General features: G+C 35.7%; 1 protein-coding gene across 2 annotated transcripts in view; it reads right to left on the minus strand.

Annotated features, from left to right (window-relative positions):
• Nucleotides 1-2,582: 2,582 nt before the first annotated feature.
• PIGG (phosphatidylinositol glycan anchor biosynthesis class G (EMM blood group)) overlaps nucleotides 2,583-14,241 on the minus strand; it is a 556,446-nt gene continuing 544,787 nt past the window's right edge. For both annotated transcript variants that reach the window (XM_063455507.1, XM_063455506.1), the window contains one exon: nucleotides 2,583-2,939. In XM_063455507.1, the coding sequence (XP_063311577.1) occupies nucleotides 2,720-2,939 (220 nt within the window). In that variant the 3' untranslated portion in view covers nucleotides 2,583-2,719. The remainder of the gene's footprint in view (nucleotides 2,940-14,241) is intronic.

Genomic DNA, 14,241 nt, shown 5'->3' on the forward strand with positions numbered 1-14,241 from the left:
ATAGAGAAGATTACATGGACACTTTAAAATATATGAAGAAATAAAAATATAGAGTCACAGCGTGTTACCCAAATAGATACCAAAACACTCAAAACACCCGTGTGGTAACCTCTCTATCCACACAAAAATCACAAAATAATATACATACAATGGGTGGAATAGTTCGGTTCAGGGTAAAAGACGATGGTATGGAAACAAATGGAATAACTGTGGAGATAAAAATAGTGTACAAGCACCTAGTGCAATATCATACAGTACAAGTAAAAACAACGTAAACTGAGTTCTTTAGTACTCACAAGGAGGGAGCCAATTGCAAGTGCAAGTTTTTTTTACCCCCACAGAGGACTTTTATATTTTACCACAATCTTAGTGGATTTTATTGAGTTTGCTTTTTTGTTTGTATTATACATTACTACCTGCATTTTATTCATCTTCATTAAAAGGATTTAGTCCCTAACATTTTGTTGGTGTGGACATTTCTCCTTGAAACCGGTGAAGCACTATTTGCACTTTGGAAGGGAGTGGGATCCCTTCTAACTATCCCACAGGCATCTGGATTGAGCCATTTCCAATTGGCTCCCTCCTTGTGAGTACTAAAGAACTCAGTTTACGTTGTTTTTACTTGTACTGTATGATATTGCACTAGGTGCTTGTACACTATTTTTATCTCCACAGTTATTCCATTTGTTTCCATACCATCGTCTTTTACCCTGAACCGAACTATTCCACCCATTGTATGTATATTACTTTAAAATATATATAACGCCTTTTGAAAAACAAGTGAGTTGATCTCTAATAATAAAATCTTTTTTAATATATTGTTGTATGTTCGTGAGATGTCTCTTTTTACTCTTCGTACCATAAAAACCACTTCCTTGGGTAAAAATGTGTTTGGTAGTTGTCGGGCCTTCACTACTTTGTACTAGAGATCTTTTTAAATTTGGTACCCCTCTGTATGTAATTTGTGGTCGTGTTGGTAAAATCTCTTTTAAAATGGGGTCGTTTTGTAAAATGTACCAGTATTTATTAATAATCCTTTAATTTTTCTGCTTTGGCCGTTAAAATTGCATATAAAAGTTCTGCACGTGATCTTTTTTGTACTTCTTCTAATTCTAAAGTTAACTGATCATCCTTATATCCTTTTTCAACGAATTGCCCTTTTATTCTTGTGGCTTGTTGTATGTAGTCTTCATTGTTAGTGCAGTTTCGTCTGATCCTTAGAAATTGACCCTTAGGTGCATTTTTTAGCCACGGTCTGTGGTGGCAACTATTCTTCTCGATGTATCCGTTAGCATCCACCGTTTAAAAAAAAAATATTTGTGGTAATGGAATTGTTTTGTATAAAAATATGTAAATCTAAAAATTGGATATCTGTTTGACTATGTGTGGTGGTCAATACGATACCCCAATCATTGTCCCTCAGGAAAGAATTGAACATGTCTAGAAGTTCAGCCGAGCCGTTCCAGATAAAGAATATATCGGCGATGTATCGGCGATAGGACACCAAATTCGACACCCAGGGATGTTCAGAGAATATGAAATGTTCCTCCCAGTATGCCATAAACAGGTTGGCATAACTGAGTGCAAATTTGTTGCCCATCGCCGTACCTCTAATTTGGAGGTAGAACGTGTCATTGTACCAAAAAAAGTTATTGGTGAGGATGAGGTGGATACCTTCCAGAATAAATTGGATTTGGTCTTTGTGAAAGTTAGCTTTGTATAGAAAATGTTGTACGGCTTTAATCCCTATTTCGTGGGGGATGATAGTATATAGGGATGTCACATCACTGGTGGCCAAATGAAAATTTTGGTCCCATTGTATATTATTAAGTACTTGTAAAGTGTGGATGGTGTCTTTTAAATGGGATGGGTTATTTGTTACCAAAGGTTGTAGTAGTGTGTCTATATACTCTTGAGGATATAGAGTCGATCCCTGATATAATGGGACGTCCTGGAGGGTTGGTTAGATTTTTGTGAATTTTAGGAATAGCCCCCAATTTTAGCAAGAGCCCCATTTAGGATTTTTTTATTTTTCTTAATTGTTGTTGTAATTAATCTGGTCAAACCTGGCAGCTACAGAATTTGCACCAATTGAAATCTTTGACGAAAGATACCAAAGGGGGTGAGGATTTGTTTTTATGTTCATTGTAAGACATTGAAACAGGTGAGGTGAATATTGTGATTTATGCATATTGCTTCAGCATCTAAGCTTAGGTAGACAATGATGCACCCTAACCTATGCAAATGTTATACGTTCATTATGTGTCCCCTTAATTGTGGAAGGAGGCGACAAAGTACATTTTTGCCTAGGGTGTCAAAAATCCTTGTACTGGCCCTGCAATAATGTCAAAGATTCTAGTGGAATTGCCTCTTTGCCACTCCTAACTACATTTCTTCTCTGCTCAACAAATAAACCCCTTCTTTATGCGAACAACCATCTCCTGACATTTGCTTATTCCCACACTGCCAACACATATGTTTATACATACCAATAATAATAATAATGTTACAGTTTATGCCTTTAAATTAATATGTATCTGTAATTTGGTAAAATGAAAAATGAGGACAACAAACCATCTAGCTCATTTAGAAATTACTTTATTGGGACCATTTGGTATCTATACAAATGCATGCTTGCTTTGTTCTTAGAGAAATAACACACTGATGTATATGTACAAGTTTTGTTTACCCAATAAATAAAATGTATATCTCTTTCAAATTAAACTTCAGTCTGTACAAACTTGTCTACAGCAGTGAAAATCAAACATACAAACACTGAAATGAATAATTGTAAGACTTCATAAAGTAGCTTTGGGGAAAAAACACTCCATATAAATAAGTGGTAGCGAAGAATAGTAATTAGAATTATGTAGACTGTGACTGGAAGGGAATGAATTATGGCATAGCTGTAACAGCCGTGAGCGACAGAAGTTGAAATCCTAAAAATAAATAAAAATATATTTGCATGAGAACCAGAGAGATGCACAAACACAATGTAGAGTATAACAATAGGAAATATGTCACTGCATTGTATGGACTACATAACCGAGTATGGTGTAAAAAAAATACTTCATTACCATGGTTTGCCTCTAATTGTTCAGAATCCCATAGTGGAATAATAGCTAATAGCCTTCTTTGCTAAACTTTAGGGGGACCTAATTTAACACCAAAACCCCAGCATGTGGTGTCTACTTACTGGAAAAATGTTAATCTAAAAGAATAGGTGGGGTGTGGGAAAGCAGAAAAGAGGGAACAAGAGGAAAGAGAGCTTGCAGGACTTCTTGCGGGTGGTTCCCTTCTTTTGGAACAGACTGCCTACCCCCATCAGACTCTCCCCTAATCTTCAATTGTTTAAGAAGTCTCTCAAAACACATCTGTTCAGAAATGCTTATGGACTACCAGAGTAACTTATCTATACTTATCCAAATCTGTCTCTTGCTCTCAAAGTGCCATACTCCACTCTCACTCTCATACTCCAGCTCTGCTACTTTTCCACCGTGTTTGGTGGCTGTCACCCTTGCTGCCCTGTTGTGTATTTGTACCCCACCTCATCTAGACTGTAAGCTCGCTTTAGCAGGGTCCTCATCTACCTATTGTTCCTGTGTCACTGTGTAATTATATAAAAAAAATTTAATATTTAATCTTTGAGAGTTTTTTTTTTGTTTGTTTTTTTACTTACCGTACTCTTTTACATTAAAAAGAAGGTTTTCACATAAAATATTACACAAAGGAAAAGGTTACAACATACATAAGATATATAATAAAGCATTTATCGTTCATTATAGTTTGTTAAAGTTTATCAATTTGTATAGCAAAGGGGAATAAAGAGTTTTAAATATATACAATTAATCTTAAGAATCCTCTTTATTTCATATTATCTCTTTCTTTATATAAATAGATTATTTCATGAGTTTTCCTATCTTTCTTTATTTTCCTTATCCCCCTTATTTTCTCTCTTATTTTGCCTTATCATTTCCCTTTTTTTTTTTTTTTTTTTTTTTTTTATTTTCTCCTATTTCCTTCTACACATACAGCCAAATCTTACAATCATTCATAGGACAATATACAAAGAAAAAAACATAACAAAACATAGCCTCTTACTGAGAGTCAATCGCATATCACTTTTGAGAACCTAAAAGAAAAGGAATTAATATTCACTCTTTCTACTAGTCAGGTTCCCCTTGGGAGTTTACACACAGGTATCCATAGCCCAACTTTAGTTCACCCGTCCTATCGAGCCTAGTAAAAGCTTATTCTCATTTCTTCTTCCTAGTTTTATAATCCATTTCTGCCAAGATTCAATACGTGGATTAAAGTAATTATCTTGTCTCAATATCCCTATCTCCATTTTACAATTATTCAGCACCTGCTGTTTTATCATCTCCCAAAACGGGGAATCTGGATTCTTCCAGTATCTTGCAAGAGTAGCTTTAGTTTCTGTTAGAATATGGATAATTATTTCTTTTTTATCCTTTGTAATTATGGGCCATCCAAGATGTAATATCATAGAACTACAAGTAAAATCTAAATCCACTTCTATTTCTTCCCTACAGAATTTTGCTACCTTTTGCCATAATTGGAATATATATGGACATGACCACCATATGTGGACATAATCTGCTCTAGAGGAAGCGCATCGCCAGCAGAGATATTGCGTGTCTGGGTATTTGCTAGCTTAGCTGGGACATAGTGCCATCTGTTGATAATTTTATAATGGCTTTCCGATAGGTTTAGACAATGTGAGGCTTTAATTACTGCTCTATTAGCCTTAAGCCATTAATTTCTCGTGATTCTCATTTGTAAATCTATTTCCCAAGCTTTCAATGCTGGAAATTCAGGGATTAACTTAAATCTATCGCATATTTTGGAGCATTTTGAGATTACATTTTTACTATTTTTACTATTTAATAAATCAATGGAAGTTTGTAATTCCTCCGAGATGTCCACTATTCTGTGACCCATTAAGAAGTGTTTTATCCTTAGATAAGTACAATTTTCTCTGTAAGGAAGGGAGAAGGCATGATTAATCTCTTCAAAAGGTCTAATCTGCTGTTGATGGAATAACTGATTTATTCTATTAATGCCTTTACCTATCCGTGATTTAAGATTAAGGTCCCCAATATTAATGGATAAGACATTCAGGGGTAAGTCTATAATAATTTTATCTGAAATTTGAAATCTTTTTTTCCAGTTTTTCCACTGGGCCAATAGGTTATCCAAAATTAGACCCATATCTTTTTTCTCGCCCCTTTGTATTTTCCAAAATAGGGCCGATAAATCTGGGACCTTCGCTCTTCTTGCCTCAATTTTTGCCCATGATTCTCCCCTGGAACTCTCTTTCATAGAGGATACAATATGCGCCATTGAACAAGATTCATATATCTCTTTAATATCAGGAACTCCCAGCCCTCCTAGTTTAGGCTTTAAATTAAGAATTTTTTTTATTGACCCTAGGCTTTTTCCCTAGCCATATATATTTTTCTAGAGCTGATTGTATCATCGTAAGCCAAGGTCTGGGCATTTTCAGAGGCAACATATGGAAAACATAACCCCATCTGGGAATCAAATAAGCCTTTACAACATTGATTCTACCTATCCATGATATTTCTGCAGTTCTTATATCTTTCAGTTGTTTATTAATTTGCATCATTAAGGGCATGACATTATATTCTAAAACCCTGGCCGGATTGCTAGGAATCTTTATGCCCAGATCATTAATAACATTTTTTGCCCATTCAAAAGTATGTTTCGCTCTAATATATGATTTCTCCTCTCTATGTTTTTAGCCAGAATAATTGTCTTATCTAAATTTAACTTAAAATTAGAGTATTGTCCATATTCATGAATCACACTCAGCAATTCATCTATTGATGTTAAAGGATCTGAGATGGTAACGAATACATCATCTGCATATAGTAACGTTTTATATTCCTCTTGATCTATTGTGGTTCCCTTAATTTTCTCATTAAATCTGATGTCACAAATCAGGGGTTCTATATATATCAAATAAAGCAACGGGGTCAGGGGACAACCCTGTCTTGTCCCGTTGCTTATATTGAACCATTCTGAGATTATGCCCTTCCCGATTGTTCTGGCCATCGGGGAGCTGTATAGGACCATAATGGCATTCAAAATCCAGCCTTCAAAACCAAAAGCTTTCAGGGCTTCCTTAAGAAAATCCCAGCTGACCCTGTCAAAGGCCTTTTCAGCATCCAATGACAGGGCCAGCAATGGAGTACCTGACTTGTGAGTATAATCAAAGATATCAATCATAGTTCTTAGACTATTATTTGATTGTCTATCCTTCATAAAACCAACCTGATCTCGATGAATTAAAGACAGAAGGACATTTTGTAATCTATTTGCCAGAATACTTGCATAGATTTTTATATCTGAATTTAGCAAGGATATAGGGCGATAATTCTTTACAAATTCCATAGGTTTGTCTGGCTTTTGTATGGGAATTATATTTGCATATAAGATTTCTTCAGGTATATTTTTTTCTCTAACTATATTATTGAAAAGATCTTTAAGATGTAATACCAACACATCCTTAAATTGTTGATAGAATATATTTGGATATCCATCCGGCCCTGGTGTTTTATTTTTTTTTAGGGAATCAATTGCACGCATAATTTCAGTTTCTAAAAAGGGTTCATTAATAAATTTCAACTGTACCTCTGAAAGTTTTTTTTAGGCATTTATTTTGGAAATATATTTCTGGATTGTGGAGTTGATTAGGAAGATTATACAATTTTTGATAAAAGGAGTTAAATACTTTGCCTATTTTTTCCGGTGATAATTGTGTCCCTTATTCAATTTCTCACCGTTAACTTTATTTGTGAGCATTTTATTTGCTCTATTTCCTCTATAATACCATTTTATTCTTAAATATTCAAATTTTTTGAGGTTTGCTGAAGTAAAATTTCATTAATTTTATTTTTTGTTACTATTTTGTCGCTTAAATCAATAGTTGGATTATTTTTATTAGATTTTACTAGATTATAAAGAGATATATGTAAATCTGTAAGAGTAGCTTCTTTATGTTTTTTCTTAAATGATCCTAATTTAATAAGGTGGCCCCTTAATACTGCCTTATATGTGCACCAAACTATAGCGTCTGATGTCCCTTTATTATTGTTCTCAATAAAGAAGTGATTTGTAAGATCTTTTATTGTATTTATATCTTGAGCCTCCTTTAGCAGAGATTCGTTATGTCTCCAGTTATTCCTAATTTTAGTGTCTGATGACAAAGTAAGATCAAGTATTAATGGATTATGGTCTGACCAGGTTACTTCCTGTATCAGTACCTTTTTAATCTTATGTAATTTCTAAAGACCCTAAGAATAGATCTAGTCTAAAGTATGTATGTGCCTTGGAGAAACACGTAAAATCTTTTTCTAATGGATGATTAATCCTCCATAAATCTAAAAGTCCATACTTATTGATCAAGCTAAGGAATTGATTTGATAACTTATTTCCTCTTTTATCTTGATTAACCCCTGTTAATGAAATTCTGTCGACCATAGCATCCAGGATACAGTTGAAATCACCCCCCATAATAATCTTGCCCTTTTTGATTTTTTCTAATTTAGTCAATACTTTTTGTATAAACTGAACAGGGTTAATATTGGGAGCGTATATATTGGCAATAGTAAATTCTTCATCTTGTATTTTACATATGGCTAAGATAAACCTTCCATTTTTATCTATATTTTGGTATGTAACTTGGGCATCTAAGTCATCAGTTCCAATAAGGCCACTCCACATTTCTTTTTCTCCTCCAATGAGGAGCAGAGTTGAATTTTAATTTTTTTGGGGATGAAGCACTTTATATCTCGCTTTAGCCAATGGGTTTCTTGTAATAATATAATTTTTGCACCCTTCTTTTTAATATATTGAAATACCATGGCTCTTTTAGTTGGGTTATTTAGTCCCTGTGCGTTTAGTGTCATAAACTTAACCATATTGTATCAATCTGAAACTCACGATTATCATTCCCAGCAAGAGGCAGAAAACACAAATTAAAGAAACATATACAACCCTTACATTCATGTATATCAAACATGAGACAATCCACATAAAAAAAACCAAAAAAAACAATAACAAGTTCCATCTCCATACCCACATAATGGAAGATGAAAGATACATTCTAATACCCTGGGTATGCATCCAAAACTCCAAAAATGTATGGAGTTATTTGGGGAGAGTGAAGAGCACCCTCCTAGAGAGTGTCGCGGGTAGATCAATATTATCCTTATAAATAAAAAAAAAAAAGGATAGAATTAATACCTAGTTTCCCTTTAAAATAATTATCTTACATTATAACCATTTCAATTCCTTATTTACCATCTTTACCTAAGAACAGTCTGTGGAAACTATATATTTTGCAAATAAGTAAATAACATACATGTGATTCACATTATACTCTATTCCACTATTTAAGTAGCACCCAAACGTGTAAAAAAAAATAAAAAAAAAAACTTACATTATGATTATTTCAATTCCTTGTATATCATCTTTACCCAAGATCAGTCTGTGCAAACTATATAACCAAATGAGTAAGTAACTTGCATGCAGTTTCGAGTTAGTACCAAGTTTCCTTAAGAATAAATATCTTACATTATAGTTATTTCAATTCCTTATATACCATCTTAACCTAAGATCAGTCTGTAGAGACTATATATTTTCCAAATAAGTAAATACCATGCATGTAATTCACATTATGCTCAATTCCATTATTTAAGTAACACCAAAACATGTAAAGAAGAGAGAAAAAAAAAAAAAAAATTCCCCGATCCCCTTTAATGTAATTTTAAATATAAACGGATTACCTTGTGATTGTTTCAAATTCTTATACAGGGAGTGCAGAATTATTAGGCAAGTTGTATTTTTGAGGATTAATTTTATTATTGAACAACAACCATGTTCTCAATGAACCCAAAAAACTCATTAATATCAAAGCTGAATATTTTTGGAAGTAGTTTTTAGTTATAGCTATTTTAGGGGGATATCTGTGTGTGCAGGTGACTATTAGGTGACAGGTGACTGTGCATAATTATTAGGCAACTTAACAAAAAACAAATATATACCCATTTCAATTATTTATTTTTACCAGTGAAATCAATATAACATCTCAACATTCACAAATATACATTTCTGACATTCAAAAACATAACAAAAACAAATCAGTGACCAATATAGCCACCTTTCTTTGCAAGGACACTCAAAAGCCTGCCATCCATGGATTCTGTCAGTGTTTTGATCTGTTCACCATCAACATTGCGTGCAGCAGCAACCACAGCCTCCCAGACACTGTTCAGAGAGGTGTACTGTTTTCCCTCCTTGTAAATCTCACATTTGATGATGGACCACAGGTTCTCAATGGGGTTCAGATCAGGTGAACAAGGAGGCCATGTCATTAGATTTTCTTCTTTTATACCCTTTCTTGCCAGCCACGCTGTGGAGTACTTGGACGCGTGTGATGGAGCATTGTCCTGCATGAAAATCATGTTTTTCTTGAAGGATGCAGACTTCTTCCTGTACCACTGCTTGAAGAAGGTGTCTTCCAGAAACTGGGAGTTGAGCTTGACTCCATCCTCAACCCGAAAAGGCCCCACAAGCTCATCTTTGATGATACCAGCCCAAACCAGTACTCCACCTCCACCTTGCTGGCGTCTGAGTCGGACTGGAGCTCTCTGCCCTTTACCAATCCATCCATCTGGCCCATCAAGACTCACTCATTTCATCAGTCCATAAAACCTTGGAAAAATCAGTCTTGAGATATTTCTTGGCCCAGTCTTGACGTTTCAGCTTGTGTGTCTTGTTCAGTGGTGGTCGTCTTTCAGCCTTTCTTACCGTGGCCATGTCTCTGAGTATTGCACACCTTGTGCTTTCGGGCACTCCAGTGATGTTGCAGCTCTGAAATATGGCCAAACTGGTGGCAAGTGGCATCTTGGCAGCTGCACGCTTGACTTTTCTCAGTTCATGGGCAGTTATTTTGCGCCTTGGTTTCTCCACACGCTTCTTGCGACCCTGTTGACTATTTTGAATGAAACGCTTGATTGTTCGATGATCACGCTTCAGAAGCTTTGCAATTTTAAGAGTGCTGCATCCCTCTGCAAGATATCTCACTATTTTTAACTTTTCTGAGCCTGTCAAGTCCTTCTTTTGACCCATTTTGCCAAAGGAAAGGAGGTTGCCTAATAATTATGCACACCTGATATAGGGTGTTGATGTCATTAGACCACACCCCTTCTCATTACAGAGATGCACATCACCTAATATGCTTAATTGGTAGTAGGCTTTCGAGCCTATACAGCTTGGAGTAAGACAACATGCATAAAGAGGATGATGTGGTCAAAATACTCATTTGCCTAATAATTCTGCACGCAGTGTATACCATATTTAAATCAATAGAATCAATCTATACCATAATACATAACCATTAACGTTATTCATGTCCGTAATTTAAATTACATTATACATTTCACTTCATTATATGCCATCTTTATATTAATAACACTCAATTCTACTATTTAAATTGCACCAAAAAGTGTAAAGAAGAAAAAAAAAGAAAAAGGAAAAAAGAGAGACAAAATCATCATACTTAAGTCTACATGTGCCCCAAAGTGCTTGACATTATTTTTTCTTAAAGTCTCCAATACTGGTGCAAAAAGGCGTCTTTTCTTCCTCGTTTCGTAGGATAGATCTGGGAGGACTTTGATATTCAAATATTCTTCCTTTTTACTACCTTGCTTTAATGCTTTTCTTAGTTCTTCTCTAAATACATAAGAGTTACAACAAATCATAATGTCTCTAGGGGTGTCCATTGATAGATTTTTTGGCTTTGGGATTCTATGACAGCGTTCTAGAAATTTATGTTTCTCATCCTTCTGGATACCCAGCTCCAAGAAATACAAATCCAGGAAGTCTTTAATTTTTTCTTGTGTAATACTTTCCGGAATATTCCATAATCTCAAATTGTTTTGCCTTGATCTATCTTCAAGGTTACTTATCTTTAATTCTAACTCTTGAATTTTCTGGTGTAATTCTCCCTGTATCTGTTGTTGGTTTTTAATTATGGCATCAGTTAGATCCAATTTTTTTTCAGCTTGGTTAATCCTATGGCCAATCTCTTTTATATCCTTTTTTAATTCAGCATTTGTTATCAATTTCTTGTTTTATTGCTAAAAGTTGCTGGTCGAAGCAATTTTTTAGGAACTCTGGTGAGACCAGCGTGTTATCCATTTGTGATGTTTCTAATTGGATTATTTTTTTCTCACCTGTCGTCAAGTTAGTTTCTTTTACAGATATTTCTGCTAGTGGTTTATCCGTTTGAGGAATAAAGAAGTTAGAGAGTCTTTTTTCTGTTTTGATATCTTTTCTTTCCGTCTTCTCATTTTGCTCTTTGTCTTTGTCTTTACTGATAATCTATTTATTTTCTTGGTTTCTTCTAGTTGACATATTTTGTAAATATCGTGTCAAATGTATTTTTAATTTTTTTCTCAGCAGCCTTCAAAGCTTATCAAATCGTTTCCTTGACAGGGCTAATCAGTTAGTCAAATTAATTAGACCATACTCCTGTTCCTTTAATAGCCTTTAATTTGTATGCCACGTTCCTCCCTAAATTAATTAGATTTTATAAAGCTATGTTTCTTTCCTTAGGCGGATTCTTATCCCTTCATTCCAGCCTGTATATAACAGAACTGCAGGGGTCCGTCTTCCATGAATTGCAAACACCCACTTTGTACTTGTGTTTGAGGGCACCAATGTCCGTTACCAATCCTTCACATAATATCTCTGTTCTCCTACACACCTTCTTTTTCTTTTTTGCGCATATAAATTTTCCTCGTGCTGAAACCTATGACACACTTAGAGCACTTTGAGCAAGAATTGTGGCCAAGCTGTATCTCTGTCTCTCCGATTTTCAACAATGTTTAGTAGCATTATTATTATTGTAGCATGCCTTTCAGCCGTTTGGTGTTTGGTGTTAGAGCTCCGACATCCGCTCCACTCTCGGCGGGCTTCGCCTCCTCCGCCCACTTCTGTAGCGTCATGTCATCCCGCCTGGCCGTGTAATTATATAATTTTTTTTTTTTTAATTCTTTATTTTTGTTATGCACAAAATTAACAAGTAGCCTTGGTGCGCCACAACAGCGACATCGAGGTAAGTTAGCAATCAGTTGTATTACATGTCATGGCATTCGTTGAACAGGCACATTTTTAAGGATAAGTTTTAACAAAGATTAACGTTTTAGTTTTCAATGAAGGAAAATTGTACAGATAGGCTAACCATATGTCACCTCAGCATGAGCACGGTTCACTAAACATGTTTAGAATTACAAGCAGATTTCTATTAATTAATTAAGGAGCTTACGTGTGGACAGAACGATAGGCGTTTAAGTGTTGTATGATTCTAGTTCAGATTAGATGATCTAGCAATATCCTTATATCACAGTACAATGTATACTTTGCAGAGCCCCCAGCATAGACACAGGTTAACTAACTTGTCTGGGGTATGTGTAAAGGATTGCCACCGCTAGGTAGCTAGGCACAATGTTAAGCATACACAGGGTGCAGGGGAATTTTCACTGAAAGCCTAAATATAACTTACTAACTCTTTAAACGAAAAAGCTAAGTCAACGCTTATAAGTTAAAAAAGGTAAAATAAAATATAGCAGTAATACATCATGCACAATTTTGAAGTTACAAAGGCAAGAGTAGATACATGTTTGGTATCACTATTATAGGTTTAGAGCATAACGTATGTTCTTAGGGTATTTGCTATCTAGCTAGACTTTATAGGTTGTCGTTTAACTGTACATTTTACTTTTATATTAATAGGAGAGATAGTCAGTGGAGAGATAAAACATCAGATTAGAAGGATCGGGCTATACTGGCTGACTATGCGAGTAGTCTAAATGAGAACAAACAATTGCATTACATGCTAGGTAGGTAAGGACAACGATTAAGCATAGGGGTTAAGCCACCGGGGCCGGCACATGCTGTCAAGCCGGCATTGCAAGTTAGGAACATAAAAACGTTACACAGGTTGGTCTGACATGTCAGAGCTACTATCATACATAAGTGTTGCAGTCAAGATAGAGTAGCTAGGCATGGTGGCTGACTCTAAACAGAGATACTGCAACTCAGGGCGCATCTATTGGAGAATGTGGCTGAAAGAATATTAGATAGTTAATTTCTCTTATATCATTTTATAAGATGTATTATCAATATTGCTGAACTGAAAGGATATGAACCAGTTAAACTACTTTTTGCTTTGTATGCTAAATTTAATGTACGTCATAGATATGCTGACTGGCAAAGACTTAAACAAAAGGGTCTTCCTTCTATAGGAAGTGTGACAGTCTTAGATATGCTGACTGTGAAAGACTTACAATTCTATAGGATGTAAGACAATGTTAAATACTCAGGATGTCTTGCCCAGGATCCAGACTTATTCAAAATCTTATCTTTCAATTGTCAGAATAATATTTAAGGAAATAATCAATCTTATATTCTGTATGGCATATCTCATGACTCAAGTAACTTAATTTGCATAAATACTCATTACACAGTAAAGCATTTGAGAGTCTTGTCAAAGCATATTTTGTCCGTGTCTTATTGCTGACATTGATTCTCCATCAACGTTGATAATGGTGACCGAGAGAACCAGAATCGAGGGGAATTGAGTCCATTACAGCATTAACCCTTTCAGTGGCCACGGATTCTGAGCTCTCTAGCCTACGTCTGTACTGCTCTTGTCTAAGGTGGGTCAGAATTATCAGTACTGCACCGTGGTAATAAAGAAATAAATCAAACTAGGGATAAGGGCATAACATGGAGTAACAAAATTAGCTGGTACTAGGGGAGTATGGGAGCTCGACAAGTCGCTCCATGGGAGATTCAGAGAGTCCAGTTTCAGTCGGAACACTTGTGGAAAGTACAGCTGCAAACAAACAAGGAGTGGGGATGTCTTGTCTTTGTAGTGTGAGGGCCGTGTGAGGGACGTGGCTCGGAGGCCTATATATGTGTAGGCAGGTGTGGGAGGGGTTCTCACCCAAAGTCCACTGCATGTCTCAGGGGGAAAGTCTCGAGTCGACCCACCCTCTCGCTCGGGAGCGGTGTAATGTCAGTGAGGTGTGCTGCAAGGAAACAGGAGGATCCGTCTGCAATGCGGCGTTGCGAGGCTTCCCTTGCCTGCAGACTGTTATGGGACTTGCCTCCGGGGGTTGTCAG

This window comes from Pelobates fuscus, chromosome 5, assembly GCF_036172605.1.
Source record: "Pelobates fuscus isolate aPelFus1 chromosome 5, aPelFus1.pri, whole genome shotgun sequence".
Classification (NCBI taxonomy): domain Eukaryota; kingdom Metazoa; phylum Chordata; class Amphibia; order Anura; family Pelobatidae; genus Pelobates; species Pelobates fuscus.